This window comes from Aplidium turbinatum, chromosome 18 (genome assembly GCF_918807975.1).
Source record: "Aplidium turbinatum chromosome 18, kaAplTurb1.1, whole genome shotgun sequence".
NCBI lineage: Eukaryota > Metazoa > Chordata > Ascidiacea > Aplousobranchia > Polyclinidae > Aplidium > Aplidium turbinatum.
The window spans coordinates 13,372,878-13,397,565 of NC_137489.1; the positions used below are offsets into that span (position 1 = coordinate 13,372,878).

The window sequence follows — 24,688 nt, forward strand, 5'->3', positions numbered from 1 at the left end:
AAGGCCTTACGTGACAGCTTTTCTGTTTCAAGTCCTGCAGCATCTTCTTGCTCTTGGCAATTCTGCCTCTCCCGTTCTTTCAAAATCTTTGTTTCTTCTAAAAAAGCCATATATTTACTTCTTTCTCCTTTTACTTGTTGCCGAAGTTTTTCTGTGATAGGAAATTTTAAAGTGCCTCCAAACTTATTGATCCATTCTTTAACAATTCGCAAAGATACAAGGGTATCTTCTTGTATTGTGTAGCCATGGCTGGCAAGTAAAGCCTTATTAATTGAAAAGCCGCGTTCAGGAGCAGCATTTCCGTGACTTAATGCGCAAACAGTTAGAGCAAGATTGGTAAGTTGGGTGTATTTTTTAGTACCATTTTTGTCAAGCAATTGTCCTATTTTTAATCAATAATGGTCAATTCGTTTGAAGCTTGATTGAGGGTTTTCATACTCATCAGCCGGCAGCAACCCACATGTTTCTAAGGCATCTTGCCAATAGGAATATTTATGTTGACTTTTGGAAGTTGTAGGCCCATTGGTGGTATCACTTGTGCTTTTTTATACCATTCCTCTTTAACATCTTCATACTGGTACCTCAGCCACTGGTCCCTAACCTTGTCGCAAAGCTCTTCTACTGTTGTTGAGTTAGGAATGTCAAAAACAGATGAAAGACGTCCCTTTATCACACTAGCCACTCTAATGGTCAAATTCGAGATGGCATTGGTAGCACCATGTGCACTTCGTTTCTCTGGGTGAAGATACTGAGCATATTTCAGTATTGGTCGATTCAGAGGCAAGTAATCAATCAGATATTTGGTAGATTTTTTGTAGAAATTCATGCACTCATTTCTGAAATTCGTTTGGTCTGATTTTGAAATAATTGGGTCTTATAGCAATTGCTTTCCTTTAGTACCAACATCAATTAAAAGATCACTCACTCCAATCAAGGTAATTTGGATTCAATTTTTTTTTATGCCAACGGTCAAATTTTATGACTTTTTATGATGAGGGTAAAATTTTATGTCGTGTGGGAGCCCTGCATCTGTTAACCATTCAAGTTTAGCATTGTTAGAAACACGAGGTTTCGATGCAATTTCAACGATCTCGTTTCGAAAAGGTTTAGCTTCAAGCAACTCCACTAATAACTCGGTTAACAGACCCTGGTCTGAATAATCTACAATAATGGCAAGTGGACATTTTTTCGGGTGTTCTTTCGTTTGCCAGCTGCTATGCACTGAAGTACAGTATACGCAACATCCAATTCCGCCGGCTTAAAGTGTATTTGCGCAAAAGAAAGTTTCACGGACACTGTAACTTCATGGTATTGATCATACAGCAAAGTTTTATATTCAAACCGACATGCATGACTTTACACAAAGATAGACTCAATTTTCAGTGCACTAAAGTCGGGTGCATCGTTGTGATAGCCCTCGATATTCTTAGCATCGTCGTCTTGTTTAAGTACGGTGGGAACGAGGCAACAAACGTGCGTAGAAAACTGAAGTAGTGTTAGTGTCGATCTGTTTAACCTACCGTCCGGAATAAGCACGTAACTTTTCACACATATTTTTTGCTAGTATATGGAACTAAAAAATTTACAGGAACAGAATAAAAAGTTGGGAAGCTGTGTTTTCGCATGGTTTGTTTGATCAGATAGACATCTTGTACAAAATCAGAACTTTATTCAGAGATCAAATGGAAAACCGCGAGGTTAGTTCATCCCAAAAAGAAACTGGATGTGTGGGAGAAAGAGAATTTTTTTTATTTCGTCTGTTGTGAGAATAGTAGGCTACGGTACAATTATAAACAATACGACTAAAATAGCACCGTAACGAACTAGATTCCACAAACGACTATAGCAGCCATCAAGTCAGCTGCGTTGAAACAAGACAGGCTGATGTTCAGCAACAATTAAAAGTTAGTCAGTGCACGGTTTTACGTCTTTTGTTTCTGGTATTGCAAGGGTTAAACGTAATTTGCTACTGCGATACTCAAAGCGAAATGCTGTGGTTTTATTCAAATATCAAAAAATGTTATGCGCTACAAAGTAGTATGAGAACAAAACAAAAAAACATCTACATGAAAATAACTGCTAGCATAAAAAACAATGCAAAAACACTCATTCCGTAACACACTTTTTTATCTAAAACTTCTCATTTAGGCAGGTTTAAGTCGGCGTGAATACTTCGCTTTGTACCTACTTTACGGTACAAAATGAAATAGCGACCTCTGCTCTGCACGAACGCCTTTGGAACATAACTTAGAGGCATCTAGGAGAAGCAAATAGGGGTTTCTCACCCTGTAAAATAAATTGCAAATAGTTTCACGTAAAGAAAATATTTTCAGATTAAGAAGAATAGTCTGCCTTAAGCTCCATAGAAAGATCCTCCAAAAACACAAAAACTTTCATTGTAACACGTGATGCTATTGATATGCACTGATGATCAGCTAGTTGGCGGGACACAAATTTTACCAAGCGGACAAAAGTGCTCCCAACATAGATTTCTAATACTGGACTTTTCGCAAGTTGAACAAAACTTGACTCAGTTCAAAACTGCTACTTCGATGCAACGTCTTCAAATGCGACGGGCTTGCATTGAAGTAACTGTTGTACAGTGGGACGCTTCTTCGGGTCACGTTGCAGGCAGCATTGAACAATAGCCAGAAGTTGTCTGTCGGGAAAGTCATCAAATTCCAACCTGCAAAGAAATTAAGTGAAAAACGACAGAAACATAAACTCAACCCTTGATGCAATGATTCAACGTCTGCAGACGTTGAATCAATGTAAAAACGAACGAGTTTTGCTGAGAAGGAACGTCAATCTATCTCTGCACAATTTTTTTCTTGATTACTTACGAGCAAGCTGGGTTTGTTATTGCGTTGAGCTTCATCAGTTGGTGAGTGATGTGTTGGAAAGGTGTACGTCCGTACATCATCAAGTGCAATATGCAACCCAGTGACCACACATCGGACCTGGGACTGATCTGTGGCGACAATCAGAGTCATTTGTAACACGATAGGGCAACAAGATCAATGAAAACGGAATGCCAAATCAAGTAGCCAATGTCGATTCTCGTAGGGAGCGCAGTTCAACAAAACACTGCTAGATCAGCTTGTTTAGCGACATTAGTGATGGAACAACCTTCGACTCCTGGCCACTTTTTTTTAACTCCGGGCCGGAGGTGATAGTGGATCCGGTCCGGAGTTGTGTGCGGCTGTGGTCAAGTTCATAACTTGCGGAAAATGTAATGTTATGCATCAATGTGTGGTATTATCATAATGCAAGAAATGCATATGTGTAACCAGTAGTGGATTTCCAGAAGATTAGCTTCCGGAACGTTAGTTTTAAACTTTCCGAATGCGCTAGTTGCCGTAGAAGAGATTCAGAAATATGCCCTTATAAGACTTTGAAACAACACACTTGATGTACGTGTTTAAAACGTTGCTAAAGTAAGTATCATAGTCTATAGATGATATAACGTTGTTCAACGCAAATATTCGTATTTTAGTGAAACAATAACCCAAAAAATTACAAGTTCCACAATTTTTCAAGACATTCATCGTATTCAAAACTATAAGACCTTTGGCGACTTCGGGTCTCAATTTCAAATGCAGTTGCAGGGTCTCAACAATCCCAGTGGAGGACCGACCATTGGATAAACAGTTACAGTGTGTAGAGAAGCACGTCAGATGTCAGTATGAGGTTCATTTGTGAAAATCTGCGCTCACACTCGCTCGATGAAATTGGAAGGGATTATAATGACGTTATCAAATTTTGAAGACTCTGGGATCTTTTTTTCGTAGTTACATGTTCACGAAGTTCTCTCACAGCTTCGCGTTCATGAAAGCGCAATCTCTTTGCCACTTCAATGATTACGTTTTCTCCGTACGTCATTATCCGTGTATCATTTCCCACTATGTTAAACACTGTACTCCTGTTTTTACTGTGTTTTTGGATTCATCAAAAGCATTTGACCGAGTGAATTATTCGGTTATATTTTTAAAACTTATTGAACGATCTGTGCCATTGATATGTTATTGTACGGTTGTTATGTTATTGGTTTGTAAATCGATCTATGGCCGTGAAATGAGGTTGTCACTACTCCCAGTATTTTTATGTCTCAAATAGGGTGAGACAAGGGGGGGTATTAAGCCCTCACTTTTTTTTCATTGTACATGAATGATTTATCCTCCGAATTAAACGTTATTTTTGTTGGCTACTGCATTGGCAATTCCTGTCTTAATCATTTAATGTATGCTGATGACTTTGTGTTGTTTTGCAGCAAGTGTCAAGGGTCTCCAGAAACTCATCAATTTATGTCAAAAATAAACCATTTCTCACGACATTATATTTAATTGCAACAAAACTGTTGGTGTTATATTTAAATCCAAGATGTTGAAACTTGACTTTAATCCGATCATTTTTTAAATGATAAACGTATATATCTGCTTTGAGACCTCTGTGAAATATTTAGGGGTAATAATTAACGACTTGTTATCCGATGATGAAGACATAAAACGACAATTTATTATTATGGTCGTTGTATTGTGCTGGAAACATGTTAAAAGCAAGGTTTTCCAAATGTTCGATTGCTGTTAAAAATGTGTTGTTTCGTTCCTATTGTATGCCTGTCAACTATGGTGTAACTATCTTTTATCTAGCAGTAATCGCTTACGTGTTGGATACAATAATTGTTACAGAATGTTGTTTCATCTGCAGAGACGATGCAGCATCACCTCTGTATTCGTTGATAACAATACCACAATTTTTCAAGCTCTCATTCGTAAAAAATTATATCAGTTTGTAACCCGTGTAACTTGTCTTCCAACCAATGGATTTATGAACTAATGCGAACAGACTGTTACTATCAATATTTGTATTTGGTACACTACGACTCAGCTCTTCGGAGTTGAGTATCTGCTTTGTTTCTACTTTTATGTTTGATTGTGATATGGATCATCTTGAGTCTGATGCAATTAAATAAATTGCTGTGTCCTGTGGCCAAGTAGTTGAATCAAGCATTTTGCAGCGTTAATAAATGACGAGTCTGTTGAATTCAACAAGCGATCTTGGATGGAATTTCCTAAGTGCTGATAGAAGATGCGGGAATTGATTGGCGGGCTATTTCTGCAATTGATACCACGAATGCTCAGACATACAAGGCTACTCTGAGGGGGCAAGGCATACTAAGAGTGGTGCTAAGCAGCGGGAAACAGTCAGTAATCAAAGTGGAAAAATACAGGGAAAACTAATTGTGACGTAATAGGTGGCTCAATAAAATATCGGAGTGTAAACATCAGGGAAGTCAAGCCGCCCCAAGGTTGCACAATAAAGGATCAAATGAATGATACAAATTACAAACACCATCTTAACGCTACTCTGAACAGGGCAGAGCATAAAATACTTGAGCTTCCGGAACGGCGTTCCGGACCGTTCCGGCTGAAATCCAGCCCTGTATGTAAATAAGATTGAAAATGGGGCCAAGGAAGTTAATCAAAAATCTTCAATATTTTAAAAACAATACTTCATGAGGTGGATACAAAACAAGATAAATTTGAAATCTGCCCAAACATTTCTAAATCAAGGCACCAGGCACTCCTAAACCAAGCTTTTTAACAGACCATAAGCATTGCCATAATGCACCTTTAGGAGTGCCTGGTTAATGGTTATCGCTTCACTGGTGTACCAACAACCAGAGCCGTTGAGAGGATAATTTAGACCCGGTACCAATGAGACTTTCAGGCCCCAAAATTCAGACACTTCTAAGAAAAATGCACTATATCCAACAAATACGAGGTGATTTTTTCAAGTTTCTCGGCCCCTTGGAATAGTTACGGGCCCTTAAAATCATCTCGAGTCCAAAAGTACCCTCTGGACCACCCTGTCATCGCTCCTGCCAACAACCGCTTGGTTAAAACAATGATTATATGAGATAGATATCAACAAAGACAGGAGATGACATTCTGCTTCCGGCCAAAACCTTGCCTCCTGTACATCACTAAGCGACATACAATGGATTTCGCGGACAAACTTTCAATAATTAATAATTATCCAAATGCCATAAAACATAAGGTACCGTACGTGATTTTAATCAAAGGCATTTTTACAAGAAAAGACATGCAACAGGGCACACAGACGCTTCAGTATCAATGTTGATATCTTAGGAAGCACACAAACTTAACTACCGGTATTCAATTTAATATTTTTACCACGGCGCCAATGTGAAGAGAGTTTTGCTTACCTTGAATCTCGGGGTGTTGGTATGGTAACCGGACATATCCATTATCGCTTCTGGGGCCATGTAATTCAACGTGCCGACCTAAATGGGGACATTCAATAAATGCAAAGCAACGTTTTATTGCTGTAACAGTTCACTTTTCGCTCATCATTCCGTTTACTTGAGTGTCTTTGATAACGCTCGTGGCATCAGCTTGTATCGCGTTCGCAATCCCAAAGTCAATCAGCTTCAAGTTTCCTTTGACGATCAGGAAGTTGGCCGGCTTCAGATCGAGATGAATGACACCTGAGACGAAGATTGAATTGAATTGAAAAAGGTTGAGAGAACAAAGGGTGATAATTTTGTTACGAAATAGTTTCGTAAAGTGTTTTTATTCAAGAATATGTAGTTGGTTTTGAACGATCGATTTGTGTAAACAGCTGAGAGCGCGAGTGAGCTGCTGCTTTGTTGGCAGACAGTGAGACGGGCATATGCGCGTGTAACATTGCGTTGCGGAAAATCAGTTGATAAGAGAGCTGATTAAAACTACAGACAACATTCATCACGTCAGTGTAACTTTGGAAAACAAAACGAGCCGTGTTGTTTCAATTGAACGTTGTAACCGCTACGAAAGAGCAAGAATTTCATCCAATAGTTGGCTTATTGCGAGGCCTTCAGCAGACTTTGATTTTCCTAAATACACTTGGCCAAAAAGAGAATGCATTGCCATGATTGTGAGCCAGCTCAGTGGGTATCGCCTTCGACTATAGTGCTGGTAGGTCTGGGATCGATTCCAAGTCGGGTTATACCCAAAAACGGTACCGATTGTGTTCTTTCTTGCATAACGCAGTGGGGATAAGTCGGTAAACAAATGTGATGAAATTATAAATAAGATTCCTGTCGCTAAGACCTTAGTAGGAGAGCGACAGCAACCAATAACATCATTATTACCATGATCGTGAATCGTTTTAACGGCTTCCACCATCTTCTTCCAAAAGTACCAAATTTCGTAGGTCTCCAGTTTGACTTGACGAGTCCTGTGCTGTTGGATGAACTTGGCAAGGTCTGTCGAGCCACACTCCATAACAATGTAGAGGATATCCTCTATCAACTCACTGCAAATTTTTGTCAAATTAGCCAAAACAGAAACTCGTCCATCAGGAATATTAAAGTAATGTGAAAAATAGCAATGGCAGTGTGGAATTTGTTGGTGTTTGGCATGTAATTTGACAAAATGAAAATGCGGAGCTCTTTAATATAATGTCTTGAGAGAAGCATGATACACCAGCATTGGATGGATATTGATGATGCACAATCCATTTACAAAAATGAAATACCAAGTGATGTCCCAACCAACAAATTAATCCTTTTTCCATCGATTTAACGTTTACAAACGTTAAATTAATGTAAAAGTAGAACTGATGTGCGGTGTCGTATTTTTCGTTTTGGCAAAGAATGCGAAAGTATAACATTTTAAATTAAATGATGTCAATAATCTACATTTTTTGCTACAAATTCACGAGCAAAAATTATATTTCAAATGCGGTATAAAACTTCATGACATCTTTTCGCTCAGCAAACAAGCAGGCTAATTTTTGAATGAGCCATATAGGCTATCAGAGAGTCCTTAAAAAATGCTTAGTTTAGTTTCACTTACAAGTCGTGGAGGTGTATGATGTTGGAGCTACCTTTCAACTTGGTAAGAAACTTAATTTCATTCATGAACCCTTCTCTCACGATGTTTTCGCAACCCGCCAATGTGACCTGCAATAGAAAAGCAAACTTATGCAAAGGAGTAGGTACCGCTGTGTTGAATGGAAATGAACAACTATAAGAGTTTTTTGTTTCATACTAGCCAATAACATTGACCGAGTGGTAAGATTGTCCGCTCGACGTTCGAAAGTCACCGGTTCGACTCCCCACGTGAACATGATCTTGTCCCTTCTTAATCTTGTGACATTATAACAACTATAGAAACCTACCTTTTTCAAAGCTTTGATGGATCTGCTCGTTAAATCGAGAACTTCATAGACTTTGCTTGAGCCTCCTAAACCCAATTCTTTGATGACAATGTACGGCTTATGGTGAACAGTCAATACCTTGCTTTTGAGAACCCAGTCAGGGAGGTGTGGTTCTGTTGAAAGCAGAAAATACATTTAAGATTCCACTTGCTTGAAGCAGTACGAAAGAGTTAAAATAAGCAACTCATTTGTTTCACTTTACGACTCTTCCCAAATTAATTTAAAAAACCAAAGCAAATAAAATACTCTCTTCTAAGTAGAGACGCGAGTAGTTCTTGAATGTTCATTTACTTATCTCACCACTCGTGCAACTACAGTTTCAAAAAACTTGGTCAAGACTGTTAACATATAAATGAGACACTACTGTACTTTTTTCTTCCAGAAATTGTTATCTTTAGCAAATGTTCAAACAATCAAAATTAAGGACTAAAAACGCTTTTTAACTGTGCTACATTACAGTTAGTTCATTCATCTTCAGCGAGATCTCGATGTATAACATAACCTTCACCCAAACTGAACTTTAAATCCGTATGCTGGTTTTTAAGTTAATTTCAGCAAACCTAGGTAGTCTGGATGCGGATATCTGGACGCAGGAGGAACGTTATGATGAGGAGGAGGTCTTTTTGTAAGGTGCTCTTGGTTACGGAAAGGAAGATTCTCTTTCATTGGAACAGATTGATAGGATTTGACCTCCGGAACAGGAAGAGGACTTTTAACAGGCTTCTTTTCAGGCTTCCATTTTGAATCGGGAAGATCTGACAAGCAGTTGTATCTTTATATAATTTAAAACTATTCTTGCAATGCGATGCTAACTTTTACATGCTGGGAGTTGAGGTATTGCCACTTTAATTATTGCTTCATCCACCGAACCAATTGTTTTTGTAATAAAAATGCATATTTGCATTTTACGAAGATTCAAAGTTATTTGACTTCATATGAACGGTGTTTGATAAAAATGAAGAACTGAAATATAGTGATCGCGATACCAACACATTCTATTTCGTAATCCACGAGATGAGATTCGGTTACACATCGTTATTTAAAAGGGTTGAAATACAACAAGATAAGTTACAAAAGAAAGTCTGAACTTTTCAAACCTAAAGCTTCGATGCCATCCATTTCATCATCCGACTCCTCCTCTTTGCTGAAACATTGAACAAGTCTAAATATGACGCAATGCACAAACCTAACGATTAAATCATTCTCAATTAGTTTTCGTATCGTCTTCTACGCTGGGTAAACTCGAGTAGCCTTCAGCAATCGTGTACCCAACTACCCAACTGTATTGGTTGTTCCCACACTTTTAACAGATATTCTATAACAGATTATGTACATTTGATTGCTTTGACAGTGGTTTTCGCTTTTCAATATTTTAACTAATTTACTGCGTTATTCAAAAACCAGATAATGAGGCAGTCCAGCATTTCAAGCATAAAAGGACATTAAAAATCTGCTTCAAAGCTAGAAAAAAAGAGGTAACTTTTGAAAAATTTGATAAAACTTTGTCTAAACTACACCTAAAAAAATGCTACAGATAATTCTGATCAGATGGATAAAAAACTGGCGCGATTTGCAAAATCAGCATCCAGAAAACCGCTACATCCGTTCCAAAAATCGAAAAGAGTAAGACGCAGTATCAAGTCGGAGCGAGCTGCTGCTTCGGTCAACAAAATATCAGGTCTTACCTTTTCTTGATGCAAAGAACTCTTCCAGGCTTTCCGAAGTTGTGATTCGACTTGGCTGAAAACAAAGGAAATGTGATGACACAGTCACACAAACCCTCAGTATTGTTGACAATACCTCCAATGACATATCGCGATACATGATGTGTCAAGACCAGAAAGGACCATTGTGCCTTCTGTTCATTACAACGGTTGCAGATGCTGCGGTAGCGTATTCTCTTCTTGCAGATAAAAAAGTTGGTTGACACGGTGCGCTTGGGTGAACTTCGCCAGAGTAAAACGTAGTTGGCATTGCGCTGCTCAACAATTACTTAACATAAGTTCTTGTTAGGCTGGACTTACTGGCTGTGTCTCTTTGTAAGAATGTAGAAATGTACTAGTTTGTAACGCTAGACAATACCGCTTATAAAATGCGGTTCACCTCACTGAGTGAAAAATCAAAGTTAGTGTCTTACTCATAAAGAGCACTCCAAATGAGTTACGACTCAAAACGCCTTCCAGTCATCTTTTAATGAAACCAGTACCCTTTAAAGAGGCCCCACCTGCCAATGTGACAAAGAGCAAAGTCAAAATTACTACATTTTTTGCATGAGACAACGCACATACTTGATTCTTTGGTTGTTTTCACCATTGAGGAAGTGGACGTTTGTATTTCAGCTGGAGTTTTTCGCTTTGGAAAGGACTTCGTCATTGAGTATGACAGCCTATTGAAAATCAATGAAACATCTTGGCATCATATGGATGAAAACAAAAAAGATGAGTATAAACAAATAAGAACAACATAAATTGCATCCAAAACAAAATCTCAACTGTGAAGATAAACCTCACTGTAGCCTACCTGGGCGGTGTAGGCGATTTCAAATTCAATATGTTGAACGTAGTGGCATTTGTACGAGCAAATCTAGAACACAAAAATGCAGCAGCTGTTTTCGTAACGCTCATACAATACAATGAAAACTATAAGTGGAAAAACGCATTATTTCATACTCTACTGACGTGTAGAATGGCGCGTGAAAAGTGGCAAAACACTTTGTGTTTTTCAGCGTTACTTTGCATATTATCGCAAGAACATGATAAGAAATGAAAATGATTTGTATAAACAACCAAAGTTTGAATTGAAATATATAAACCATGCAATGGGTAAGGCATTTAACTTATATACAGCCCCTTGACCTTGGTATTTCTTGCCAAAGGCAAGTGTTTACCTATTGATTTATCGTCATTATTATGGTGGGGTGGGCCTGTTTTATCAAAAAACTATCGTCATACGAATAAAAAATGGTAATTTATCAAAAACCAACTGCTGGGTTTATGGAAGCTAACCTGTTAACTTCAATGGGAGTTTTAAAACCGTGGTGCACTGGGGTTTTAAGGCCTGGCTTGGTTCGGCAGTTCAACTCTGGAGTGCTGAAACAGAAGATGTTAGTCAAAATAGTATCAAAAAAGATATTGAGCAAACGAATTTTTATCATGACTATTTTTAAATTATGATGCACATTGCACATTACACCCATCCCCAGACAGCAAAACCCGTCACTTTTACATTGATTCAACGTCTGCAGACGTTGTAAAATGACGGATTTTGTAAAAATATAATGTAGTTTTGTAAGTAAAATGTAAAAATGACGGATTTTTCTGTCTGGGTAGAAGAAAAGTTGTTGCTCTCCATTCTACACTTTGCTTTCAGTTGACGAAGGAGCTCGTCCAGTAGTTTTGATTAGAAATATCAATTGCAGCCACAGTCGTTCTCACCATGGAGAGGATGGGAGGTCAAGTGCTTCTGCTATGGTGTGTGTTCGAGAAGAGCTGGATGAAAGAATAATTAGTGAGACAGGGAAGAAGATGCCGGATTTACTTTAGATGACGTCATGGAAAATTTGTAAAAAATAAAGTGCTAGAAAAAAAAAATGCTTGGATTCCTGAAAACCATCAAATATCAGTGAAGGTCAAACGTGCCTTCTCAGTTCTTAAATATTCTGCCAATGAAACCAAAAGTTGTCCGAAATGGTGGCACAGTCGATCTAAGTTATTTTTTTGTGAGTACCATAACAAATAGATATTGCTCAGAGCTTTGTGTATCTCGAGAAAAGTCTACAAAAGTAAGACAAGAAATTCTCCAAAATCGTGGTTTCAAATTTAGACTTTTTAGCTAGCAAATCAGTCTTGTTTTACATTAAGACGTTGAATCAATGTAAAAAAGGCTGATCTGATGGTGGGTTAGCTCACAACCATAGTGTTGAAAATACGCTTTCACAAACGTCATACGTCGGAGTTTTGAATTCCGGTTGACGGAAGTTTGATAAAACAGAGGAACTAGAATGGTCGTGGTGTTTGTCTATAGGCATGGGAACATTGTCGTGCGAACTGGTATTGGTGATGTTACCTGCAATAGCAAACAGAACACAGTTTGTTATTTTTATTTTTTAAAGAGGTATGTTTTCAATATCAACACCTGGGTTCTCGGACATTAGGTAGCGTAAGGAAAAGTGCTGGGAAAGTAATGAGGGTCTTCGTTTGTCGTATGAAACACTTGGCAACCCATTTACCAGAAAATATGCATTGACTATGACATGGTATGAGAAACGTCAGTAAAATCATGCAAGTTGTTTCCTTGTTGCATGGATGTTTTGCGTTACCGATACCCGATTTTGATAATACAAAAAATATCAGGACGTTTCAATTATTAGAAAAGTATTTTGATCAAGTGACATTACGCAAACTATAGGAAAACTAGCATAACAGAATAAAATTCAAAATAACTTCGGAGCAGTAGCCTACTGCATTGGATTTAACTGCATTTGATTTAACTGCATAGTGCATAACCATACTATGACTACAATGTAATGAACCATTGCTAAACGTATCCATCTTCTACCATTTACTGTAAACAAAAAGTCGCATCAGTTGTGTTGTAGAACTGAAGCTTTCAGTATAAAAATGATTATGTTGCTCAGGGACGCCATGAACTACATACGTAGAGGAGATGCATGTTTCTTGTCTACCATGATGTCGGTTTGATTGTCGCCTATCTTGGTCATAGCATCCGTCAAATCCTTGTCACAGGAGTTAAGCATCTTCCCGTGACGCAAAATTTTAAGGGCCTTTTCCTTGCGACCTGGAAATACATAAACAAGCTGCTTGAGGAATCAAAACTTACAGAACAAAGACAATGTAGTATTAAGTAAGCTACCAAGGATATTAGGAGTATGCTGCTTTCAAAGGTATCTTTTATCTACTGTACTAATAATGTCAATAAAAAACACCTGAAGAAGATGCATAATAATTGATGAGGAAACCACTTTTTTTTTTACATTGATGCAACGTTTGCAGACGTCACTGCAAAGAATAGTCATGATTTGCTAGCTAGGTACGCCACCGGAAATAGCATAAAACAATTGTGTCACAATTGGCTAGCATACCTCGACTGAGTTCGAATTGAGCAAAAGCAATGTGAATGTAAGGAACTCTCCGCAAGTTCATTGCTGCAAGTTGGAAGGCATCCCGAGCGTCTTCAAAATTACTTTCTCTATGAAACGCATGAACTTTAAATTAATTCGACTCCCAAACATGTGAAAGTTGTACATAAAAAAATCATGATATAATACTGAAAAGTTTGCATTTTTCGTCGTGTTTGGACAGACACCCGGGTCCACGTCTTTTAGGTGCCTTCCAATCAAAACTTAATCTCATCGATACTGAAGTCGATAATTCCGTATCGACTAGTTATTGTTTTCAGAAACATCTAATAAATTAACATGATGTTGATGCACAGCAGTAGTTAGCAGTGGGTGGAATACAGCTTCTTGGAAGCATGCTGTGAAGTGTAAACAGTTAATAAAAAATTGAGTGACACAAACCATTCTTACCCAAGGAATGTAGCTTCGTGAGCCAAGATCTTTGCAAAGCTTACACTGTGCTTGTGTTCTTCTATGTCGATAACTTTCTGCACTTGAAGAAAAAAACTAAAAGAAAAGGTTTTACAGTGAAAATAAAAGGTCTAAAAACATACATGTAGCACAATGTAAACTGTCTACATCATAGATCACATATGCTGAAGTGAATGTGGATCAGAATGGTGATGAATTAGCTTGGCCACAAAGTGTCTGTTTCTAAATCTACTTGTCAGCCTCCAGCCAAATTTGAAGCTTGCCCAATGCCCATTGGCATGGTCGGTGTATATAGGTTGTCATGGTAGTGACTATGTAGTTGGCTTTTTGTTATAAATAAGTACTGAAAAGCTGTAATTGTAACCGCAATGATGACCATTGTATTATAACCGCTTTTGCAAAATAAAGCATTTATTTAAGTGTGGTATGAATTACATTCTGACCATTGAACAGCGGAAAGATACCCTGCGGAAAGATACCCTGCAACAACTTAACAGTCAACAATTAGACTGTCAACAGTCAGAATGTACAAATTTGGAAGATTATCAAAGCACCAACATACATTCAATTTCCCTTACTGTTTTAAAATCTTTTTCTTCTTTTGCCCATCTGGTAGTTTCAGATATGTTTCTAAGAGACTTAGCCAATTGTCAGGGTTATTTCCAAGTCCATCAAAGTTATATATTTCACTAATATCTCCTGAAAGAGCATCAGCAATGTTGTAATTAATTTAGTTGTATGCCAGATAAGTCTAAAAACAGTGTTTGTTTTTTAGCCCTATCTCCTGAATGAATTAAATCAGCTATATATATATGAGAGTAAACTGCATGTGTAGCAATAATGCAACATACAAATAAAATTCAGAAAGTTATTTAAATGGTTAGTAGTTCTAAAATTATAGACATAGATTTTTTTTTTATTTTGCAGTTTGGTAGGCACAACCATAGGCGCCTAACTATTTTTTTGACCGTGGGGGCGAAAGCGTGTTTCATCAGCAGCAACGTAAATTCAGCAAAATGTCACGCAGATCGATGACGTAATTATGCCGTCACACTAAGATTGCTTTTATTGCCACACTCGGAGTTATCGCTACGTTCGACCTATCGTTAATTTATTATAAACAAAACTCGATCACTTCGGTTAAGCAAACACATGCCATGCGTCTGCTAGAGGTTGATGGACTGCGACTCTTTAAGCTAAGCACAACATAAAGTTCAGCAACGAACTAGATTTATTAGCATGAAACACGAGACGAAAAGGCAAGCCTCGAAACTGAAGGCGGCCATCGTGGCCATGGCCGCGATTAACCTACAAAAATCGACATTTTGTCCACCGGGTCTCACCCTTCCGTCGGCCGCATTTGTCCGCCATGACGTTCCGAGACGATTTTACGCAAGCAGCCTTGTGAATAAAGTACCTTGCCACTTATAATCACAAAGGATTAGAAAGCAGTCAAAGTACCCGATAAATCACAATACACACTGTCTATGCTTGAGTTGTTAACATTATTGATTGACCAAGCAGCTGATGTCTGACATCCGCAGGATGCAAGTGACATCACAATACACTTTATTGATGCGACTATTCAGTCTTCGAAATTAGCGTCGGCAATAAAAATGCCAAGGTTACACGAGCGCTTGTAAGGTTAGGATTAGACATTCCTCCGAGTCGTTATGGCACAGCCATAGATTTGTTCCTTAGTCAACACCCTGATGGATCTCTATGAAAAAGGAAGAGGCGTGTGGATTGGTATCAAAGCACGAAAGCCGCAAAACGTGGACGCTTCATTGCGAACGGCAAAGACGTGATGACGCGACCAGGGCCGTTGACAGGATTTCTCGGGCCCGGTACCAATTTATTTTCGGGCCCCCTTCGGCCTTCATCGACTATGTTATGAAAATAAAGGTTGTTTACAAACTTTTATTGATGTCGTTTAAGCATGGTCATTTAACAAATCTTGCGCAATCTTAAAATTTCTTGAACCGCAAAATGTACTATCTCTATCTAGCGGCTGCTTTTTTGAACTTTTATTTGTCACATGGCGCTAGAGTATTCTAGGCTCACCAGAAGAGAATTTACGGCAAAGGTAGTGCAGACAGTCAGAAAGTTTTCAATTTGATTTGGGAAAAGTGTTTGGGCCTCGATCAAACATTTGCTGATTGCTGCAATCTGAAAAGCGGTTTTGTGCAGTTTTTAGTGCAGTGCAATGCAATTTTTAGTGCAGAAACAGGGATAGCAATCTTCTTACCTGTGCCATTTCAGTTTGAGTTTAAACAAATATTAACCTGTTTATGTTGAAATTCGTGTTTCGGGTAATATTCATGGTTAGGGAAATCACTATACTAGACTAAACTAATTTCTTACTTTACTGTTTGGTGGCTGAAGTGGCTATTTGACCACCAGAAAGCTGAAGTAAAGTGCTGTGTTAAGCCCTTTGTGGGCCCCCGGGGCCAAAATAATTTTGAGCCCCTTATTGGCAAGCAGACTTATAATAATGTAGTGTGTATGTTAACTGCACTGATATGGAAAGGTGGTTCACTTCACTAGACTTTCTCACCAGTTGAGAAAACAATACAAATGTAAATAAGAGCAAACACAGGTCCATCAAGTCATAGCTACACCTTTGCTTGCAATGAAAGCCGAAAGTTATAACGATTTCTAAACATACTGGCAACGGTCATGAAGCGTATGGGTCATTCAACCCAGATCTTATATCACACAGTAGAAGCTGGTATCAAAATTTGACATGCTTATCACATTGAGTTCATACAATTTTTTACATCGGACAAGACTTGACAAAATTATGAGAATTTTAAATTGGTTACCTACATTTAGAAGCAATTTTTTCCAAAAATTACAATTGGCATTTGAAATTTCACTAACCTATTATTTTTAAATGTATAGCCATAACATAGCAAAACAGTTTAGAAGTGCAAAAAAAAGTGAATTCACAAATGCTTTAACAAACAACATTTTAACACTTTCACCAAGTGGTAATTATGTTTTGCCTTATAGGATCGCCGAGGTGGAGGCTGACTTGGTGACCTCATAAGGTCTTTCGCTTCTTTCCTATCTCACTTTTATGTAATGTACCAGTGCATTTGATGTGATATTTTGTGAAAAAAAATAAACCAGTGATTGATTGATTAAACCACTCACCTATACAATACTTTCAAAAAGCTAACAAGTACCCAATCAAAATGCTAACATGAAAACTCAAGTGTACTCAAATGTGCATAATCAGGAACTTAAGTACGATAAAAACAATAGTTTACCAATCTAGTGATATACTTTCAATTCACAACAGAACAGTGTTAATCCATAACAGCACAGAATGGCGTACATGGTTTATTAACTAGGCCTACTCACACAAGATACACCATTATTAGAAACCTGTTGTTAATCATGCTATATTTCACTAAAACATTTTTTTTATTAATTGCTTTATTTTTGGAACATTGTGGTTGTTGAATTTAAGAAGCACAATTATTATGAGCAGCAGTTGCTGTAATCTAACTGTTGAATTAACTTTTCTACATGTAATTATTTTTTCATATGCAAACACCATTGGTCATGCTAAAAACAGTTGTTATTGAAATGGTGCATAAGTGCTGACTTATGTAGATGAAGTTTAATAACTTCATCACATGTTGCAACTACTTCACAGAAATCACAGCATACATAAGAAAATTACTATGATCTTTAACAAAACGGAGCAATATTTACAGTGTAACACTAGTTAATAGGTTTCTAGGTAAGGTCTAACAGCTTCATCACTCACTGACAACTTTGCAGTACTCAGAAAGCCTTCATAGGTTACTGGTGCTTAATGAAATGTTATAATGCTTACTGCACAATACCGGCTAACTACTACCTAGTTAAACTTTTATAACTTCATAAACAATCATCAACCCAGCAGTGTACAGAACACAGCAGAAATATAACTAATAGTAAACACAGGTCTATCAAGTTATAGCTTCATCTTTGCTTGGAATGAAAGAAATGAAACATAAAGCAGCAACGATTTGAAATCACAAACAAAATACTGGCAACTGTCATAAAATACTTATTATACTGGTATCTAAATGTAATATGCTGGTTACACTTGCTGATAGCTACCTCTGTAAAGTCAGGGATATTTATAATTGCGGGATTGTAAATGCTAAAAATGAAATGCTAATTAATCTATGAGAAATGCTATTTTGTTTACTGTTCACAATTTTTTAGCAATAAACAAAATATGACTGCACAAATGGAATAGGCTACAAATAAGACAAACATTTTTATGGCCTACAGTTAAAGGCAGGTTAATTGATTATATACCTATTACACTACTCAATGTTCGCTTATTACTTGCTGACCTTTGACTTTGAGGTCAGTTTTTGAATTGTTGGTCTTACTTTTGGTGGTCGTTCTTAAGCTTGTGGCCTGCTGATCACTTTATCTGGTTCTTACCACAGCAATTAAAGACATGGGTAAAGATGGCATTAAATGCTTCATGGTTTCTGGTACATTCAAGGTTTAACATTTGGCTCAACATAACTTTTGAAAAAAAAAAACTATGCAAAGACCTTGGAGAAAAACATTCCCTTGTTTGGAACATCTGCAAAACTTTTACAGCACGTCTGCACCATTGCTAATCATAGTAAACGAATGTATTCCAATTGCAATAACGGCAAAGCAAAGTTTGCTAGGTTCTGACAAACCTCCATGTTCAGCCATTTCAAAGAATTCCTCTTTGAGAGTTTTGTTTATCTGAAATGTTCAAAGCAAGAATGTCGGTAGTTCAAACAAGACATCTTCTTTATGAAATGCTGAATGAAATCTTGGTACATAGCAAGGTTACACCATTCTAGAACTAGATTACCGGTTGTAAACCAGTAACATTCACTATGAAGTAAAGCTTAAGAAAACAAAACACCCTGTAAAACCAAAACGTTAAGCTAAAAGTGCAACAGCTTTAATGCAGCTTCTGACACTTCAAAAAATACTTTTACCTTGCAAGTTATACCGGTAGATGTAGAAAAAATATTTTATTGTTAAATGGGATATCAATAGACCAACCAAGCAACCATACTTTAAGCTAGTCCAGTATTACAAAAAGTATTTCATGTGTCTTGTTTACTTATTGGCAGACTTCAAAATCAATCGTACCTGACTCTTAAAGTTTATGCTAACGAGAAGCTAACCTACAAAACATGAACGCTTTCACCTTATGCTAAAGAAAGGTTTCAATCTATGCTTTTGCAAAATTTAGACAAGGCATTGCAATTAAGTTATGCAAATGTCTTATATAATTTGCCCATTCATGACAATCATTTTAAAATGAGCTGTCTACTTCGTGGTTTAACCTATAACAGTAGTACACAAAGTATGGTGACCCTACCACTACCAGTGTATAAAGCGGTTTCAGTTCAACAGTTGCCAATTCCAAAGTTTTACCACAAAATACGAAAAAATAAACAACCAAAATAATTAAAACACATTTATCTTAAACACACCTTTGTAGGAATTGGGCCTGTCTTGATTTCAAGTATTCAATTGCAACCAACCTGTTTTATTTCAAATGCAGGTAATTTTACTAATGTTGTCACATTTTAACTTAAGATAATGTGGTTTTTAGAGATGTTTTGGTATAAGGGCCCAGCATCTCATTGGTACCGGTACCGGGCCTAAATTATCTTGTCAATGAACAAGTAGGCTACACGCAGTAAACTTTAACAACTAAAAAACAGATTGTTACTGAAACGCAAAAGTCAATTACCTGTGGGCCCCCTGAAATTCTATCACAAAATAACGACCAAGATAATGTGGTGATTTTAGAGATATTTTGATATAAGGGCCCAGGCCCAGCATCTCATTGGTACCGGACCTAAATTATCTTCTCAATGGAAGTACACACAGTAAACTTTTGCAGCTAAAAAACATGTTGTCACTGACACGCAAAAGTCTATTACTAGTAGGCCCCCTGAGATGGTGGGCCCAGTACCCAGAAGGGGGCCCGGTACTTTACCATCTGACGGCTAAAATAGCAGTTTTAACCTCTGATGGCAATTCCTTCAGATCTGATTATATTAAGATCTTGATTATGTTTGAAGTCGCGGGGAATCTTTAAAATCCGGGCCCCTCAAATATTCCGGGCCCGGGTCCAAAAGTACCACCTAGACCCCCCTGTCAACGCCCCTGGACGCGACAACCTCGTGCTCCAATACAGCATCTGATGATTCCGATTCTGACAGCTAGTTCTTTATCAAACAGACTTTGTGTTGTTCGCAGTATCCCAATTGTGCCGAAATTATGTTAGTGTATACGTAAATCTAGGCAATCTTCTCGCAGGGAGCTATTAATTTGTTACTGGTACCTGGTTGAGCAATTGACGTTATTTTATGATAATTCAACGTTGCTAGATGTCGAATTAATGCAAAACAAACGTAACTTTCTTATTGGGCATTGTTGTTACGCAATATAACCCGCCGGGAAAATTAAATCGATTTGTGCTGACTCAAACGTTGAATCATCCCGAAATTAACTTACTTTTCCGCCCGTGAGTTATCGTGAATGACTGTAACAGCGTGCGACGTGCGTATCTTGTTGCTCGCTTTATCGCTAGTTTTGGCATTATTACATCACAACAAATCAAACAGTGCGGTCGTGATAGACTACTCTAGTATATTTTTCGCTTCTGCCAAATTAAAAATGTGCTAATTTCGAAGACTGTATGTTGATGCGTGTCGAAGTTCCGATGGCCGCCATGTGCTTGTGATTGGCCGCCGAACAGCTTGCTTCAGTCGGACACGTTTGGCTGCCGGAAAAAAAAGTTGTTTCGAGGCCTGAAAGGTTTACTAAAAGGTATACTGTATTAATGGAATGACAATGTTTTGAAAATGGAATGCAAATACTAACTTGATCATACGCTTGAAAATATACCTGTTGAAAGTAAAATCATTCATGTTTACATCAATTCAACAGCACGTCACCTTGAATAAATTTAGAAGTGGCTGACATCCGTAAACAGCCCTTGAAAATAGTTACGGAGAGACGTTTGATTAAGTTTTCCGCTTGACATTTCTCTCTTTTCACTACAATGTCGCAACTTATGACTGACCTGCTTTCAATTCGCTGTCAAACGCCGGTTTTCGTGTTGTAGATGAAAACAAAAGATGCACATATTCCCGCCTTTGATCGGGTTTCTATGGCAACGGTCGTGTGTGCGCAATGCGGTTTGTACCAGCCCTTGTTGCGTTGGTTAATGTTAGTGGTTACCTCGGGCCGAGACTTCGAGTTCATTTTCACAGCGAGCGATTCACTGCAGAGGTTTCGACTTTCGAAAGCGACATCGAGTCTGTTTGCAAGTGCATAAAGCTAAACGCACGCTCCGTGTCTACGTAGCAAATTGTGTTGTTTTTGGGTGCGTCTGCAGACGTTAAATCAATGTAAAATGACAGATTTTGTTGTCTGGTGTGGGATTGTAGCATCGCTGCTCGTTCTGGTGATTATTTATCGCGAAGCTGTTGTGGTGTGCATTTAAAAAATGTTTTCCTGCTGCCGATCGCTAGTTTATCTATTGTTTTATGTACCAATACAGCATAAAAGTTGCCCCCACGGAGAAATATGCGTGGGGGCCGGGCCCCCACGCCCCCACGGGTTAGGCGCCTATGGGCACAACACATTACAAAACTTATAATATTAGTTTTATCAATACTCAGTTTTTTAAATCTGTATGGTATTTAAAGCTGTCTGCAGCAACTTTTTCATACCATGCATGCAATATACTTTATGCATTAGTAAACCTATCAAGATTTGTTGCACAAATGAAGTGTTCAAATCAAATGGCTGTTTATGAAGGGCTAGTAGAGGATTGCCTTAGCCATCTCCACAGGACATATCAACCTTGAGTAGGAAGTTGCAGCTTTAAAAGCGCATTTTCGTTAAATTTTTTAGCCTTAGTATTTATTTCCACTAGGGAAGAATATGTTATGTGGAGTGGAGATAAGGTGCAAGGTAATGCCCTACTACTCTTGATATATGCACAATTCCACAGGGCATATGTAGCGTACTCTGAGTGAAATCCACAAGTTCTGTACAATGGTGCAACTTTGTGTTAAATGAGATTTTCATTCTCAAAATATGAGAAAAACTGAGTTTCAAATGACAAACATTAAACCACATAGAATATTTGGTAAGTAACCTGATGGCAAATAACATCTAATTGATTAAACATACCTGTAAACGGCTTTGTATGACTTTCATTGAGCAACATGCTGGAATTCTAACTAGAAACTTTGATCACATATATATACAATATAATATATCTCTACTAACTTGACAACAAACCTAGCTATAATGTAAAAATACACAACTGTTAATAAAATGTAAGACACATGACGTTTTGATACAATACAATAAATTGAATATCATATTGTTAGTAAGCCATAAATTTAAACAATAACTATAGGAGATCGCTAATCAGTTCTTCATAACAGTCTTTTTATTTTACAAGAAGCAAAAATCTGTTCACCAATCTTCAACATCATATTTTATAACTCTGACCAAGATAGATACCGTACCTGTACTTAATTCCTCAACAATAAAGCATCCATCGCTAAAATTGGTAAACTGCAGAGCCAAAGATGATATACCACATTTATCGGAAACACGGCAACTTAAAGTATTATATATATATGTGCAGTTTTAAGTTCAAAAACTCAATTCATCTACTGTAGCTTGCATTTTGTTACAGTGAGTGACACAATTAAGTATATAAATTTGATGCAACTAGTTTCACACAGCATGGCAAACTCACTTCAAAATATGGTATGGGTGTTTCATTAAAGGCTGGTTGAAACCTACACAGCAGATTGCTGTGTTTGTACAAGACGCTTGAAGCAGAGTAAACATAATTAGAAGCAGATGACTTAATGAATGATTATATGTCTTTTCACTACTTACAGCTATCTGTTGTGTTGCATCTGTGATTTGCAGTGTACTGTATGTTGTTGCAATGTGAAGTATAGTACAAAATTAATATTCTAATTGATAGAAGCTAATATTCAAAGATAAAATATCTTTAAAGTATAATCCTGCGACGAGCAATCCTTAGAAATATGGCAAATGCAACTCATGTCTGGACAACTTTGGACACTTCTGATAAAAGAAAACATATCACAAATTCAAGCTTGTATGTCCCTTATTGTTTCGATAACCATTGTCTCTGAGAGATGACTCTAGGAGGGGTCAAATATGGTCAATCATCTCATGCCAAATAAGAATGTCATGTAGGTAGCCAGTAGCCACAATACATAAAGCTGAAACAACAAAAAAATAGTCGTAGCAAAACACAATGCTAAGCAGTGCAAATTCAAGTGAATGAAACTATTATTGCTTTGAGTTGAGAAGTCCAGAGAAACCCATATAAGGTAACACTAGGCGTTAAAGTTTTTTGTTTTTTTTTATAAATAAAGACTTCATGCACTTGAGTTTGTAATGCTAGTACAGTACAAAAACAATTTTAAAACTACATAGCTAATACATTTCTACACACTTCCTGATGCAACAATGACTTTTCCTCTCTGCCACACATTGTTTGGGAGAGTCAATTTCTTTTGTTGTATGTGAGGGATCTGAGGCCACAAATTATATTATTGTATCAGCAACAACCTTAACATACCACATGGAAGTAAAGATGTTCTAAAGAAAGTAGCTTCATGCAATTAGTGACTCCACTAAAATTAAGTTTGCAAAAATGCCCAAAAAACATGAAAACAGTATGGCAGAAATATTGTGAACTTTCGGTTTTATTGAGCCTCATCAGTCTTTTGCAATTGAGAAATATAGCTTGAAGTAATGGGTACTTTAGATAATAAAGAAGAAAGGCTGGATGTATCACATTGCTTTGAATGCAGCCTGAGTTGTTCTTGCAAAGTTAAAAGCTTACTTTCCATTATTTCAATTTCTTTCAGGCGTTGCTTTCTGTTGGCAACACAGAATGTATAATGTTTAAAATCTTTGATTAACTTTTCAACCTCTGCTTGCTGTTTTCCAAAAAGATCACCACCTTCTTTTCTTTGGAGATTGCTGTAGGATTCATTAATTGATGTCCCAGGAATGATAACATCTTCAGGAATGTTTAATATCGCATCTCGCATATACTTCTCCAAAATATCAGAATTAATATCTAATGAAGAATAAAAACGCTTGACAAACTTTTTTAAACATGCGTTGAACTCTTCTGGGGAAGAGAACTGACCAGGAAAATTTTCTTGCAAAAATTGCTTGGCAGTGGGAATTATTTCAACAAAATCTCGAACACACAAATTAAAAACACCATCCGTGAAATCTTCTGCAGTGGTGCTAAAATGCTGGGCTGTTACCAAGCGTTGTTTACTTAATTTGCTAATCTGCTCATTTTCTTCAGTATCCATCAAGGTTTTTACTAATAGCAGGAACAATGAAAATTACAAAAAACAGATTATCATATGGCAGAACACCTTTGAAAAAATGATTTTGTAATTAATAGCTGTCGTTATTATAAAACATGCATGCAATTAAAAAACCTTAATATAACAAACAATTAAAAGGATTAGTATGTCTATAGCAGGGTTGAGAAAAACCCGGGTTTTTTTAAAAAAGCCCAACCCGCCCGGGTTTTTTTAAAAAAACCCGGTTTTTTTTGGGTTTTATTGGGTTTTTTTAAAAAAGATGCAAAAAAAGGTAGATTCATGCTTATTTCACCTCAAAACTACTTTTTACGAGTGAAGTGCCTTTCACTCACAGTACACGCTTGCATAACTCAATAAAATAATGCACTCAGAGGGCTGTTGTTGCTTGAATGTTGCATCATCCATTAGTTTTAAGATCAAGTTGGATGTTGCATCATCCACTGATTTCTATACC

At 37.4% G+C, this 24,688-nt stretch overlaps 2 protein-coding genes across 3 annotated transcripts; both read right to left on the minus strand.

Moving 5' to 3' along the window:
* Window positions 1-1,257: 1,257 nt before the first annotated feature.
* On the minus strand, window positions 1,258-22,134 carry LOC145787359 (dual specificity protein kinase TTK-like). 2 transcript variants are annotated; one of them, XM_082599088.1, is made up of 20 exons: window positions 22,019-22,134; window positions 14,374-14,494; window positions 13,775-13,870; window positions 13,328-13,434; window positions 12,883-13,023; window positions 12,174-12,291; window positions 11,661-11,714; window positions 11,232-11,315; window positions 10,747-10,809; window positions 10,515-10,612; window positions 9,912-9,966; window positions 9,324-9,370; window positions 8,787-8,981; window positions 8,188-8,339; window positions 7,863-7,969; window positions 7,157-7,320; window positions 6,387-6,511; window positions 6,230-6,307; window positions 2,844-2,971; window positions 1,258-2,686 (listed from the first exon to the last, which is right to left on the minus strand). In XM_082599088.1, the coding sequence occupies exons 1-20, from the start codon at window positions 22,053-22,055 to the stop codon at window positions 2,545-2,547; spliced, it is 2,112 nt and encodes a 703-aa protein (XP_082455214.1). In that variant the 5' UTR covers window positions 22,056-22,134; the 3' UTR covers window positions 1,258-2,544. The 2 variants fall into 2 exon arrangements, with proteins under 2 accessions (XP_082455214.1, XP_082455215.1); XM_082599089.1 differs by lacking the exon at window positions 6,387-6,511 and having other exon boundaries at window positions 2,549-2,686.
* Window positions 22,134-24,269, minus strand: LOC145787360 (uncharacterized). The gene has a single exon (XM_082599090.1). It carries the CDS (start codon window positions 24,214-24,216, stop codon window positions 23,590-23,592), a length of 627 nt encoding a protein of 208 aa, XP_082455216.1. The 5' UTR covers window positions 24,217-24,269; the 3' UTR covers window positions 22,134-23,589.
* Between the last annotated feature and the right edge of the window lie 419 nt (window positions 24,270-24,688).

What these genes read in the sequence shown, in the direction of transcription:
- LOC145787359 (XM_082599088.1), bottom strand. Translation starts at nt 22,055, where the DNA reads ATGTTGCTCAATGAAAGTCATACAAAGCCGTTTACAG. An exon ending in CCGGAATTCAAAACTCCGAC is followed by an intron (nt 11,715 to 12,173) that starts GTATGACGTTTG and finishes TCTTTCATCCAG; the next exon opens with CTCTTCTCGAACACACACCA. An exon ending in CCAACACCCCGAGATTCAAG is followed by an intron (nt 2,972 to 6,229) that starts GTAAGCAAAACT and finishes TTGTCGCCACAG; the next exon opens with ATCAGTCCCAGGTCCGATGT.
- LOC145787360 (XM_082599090.1), bottom strand. Translation starts at nt 24,216, where the DNA reads ATGGATACTGAAGAAAATGAGCAGATTAGCAAATTAAGTAAACAACGC.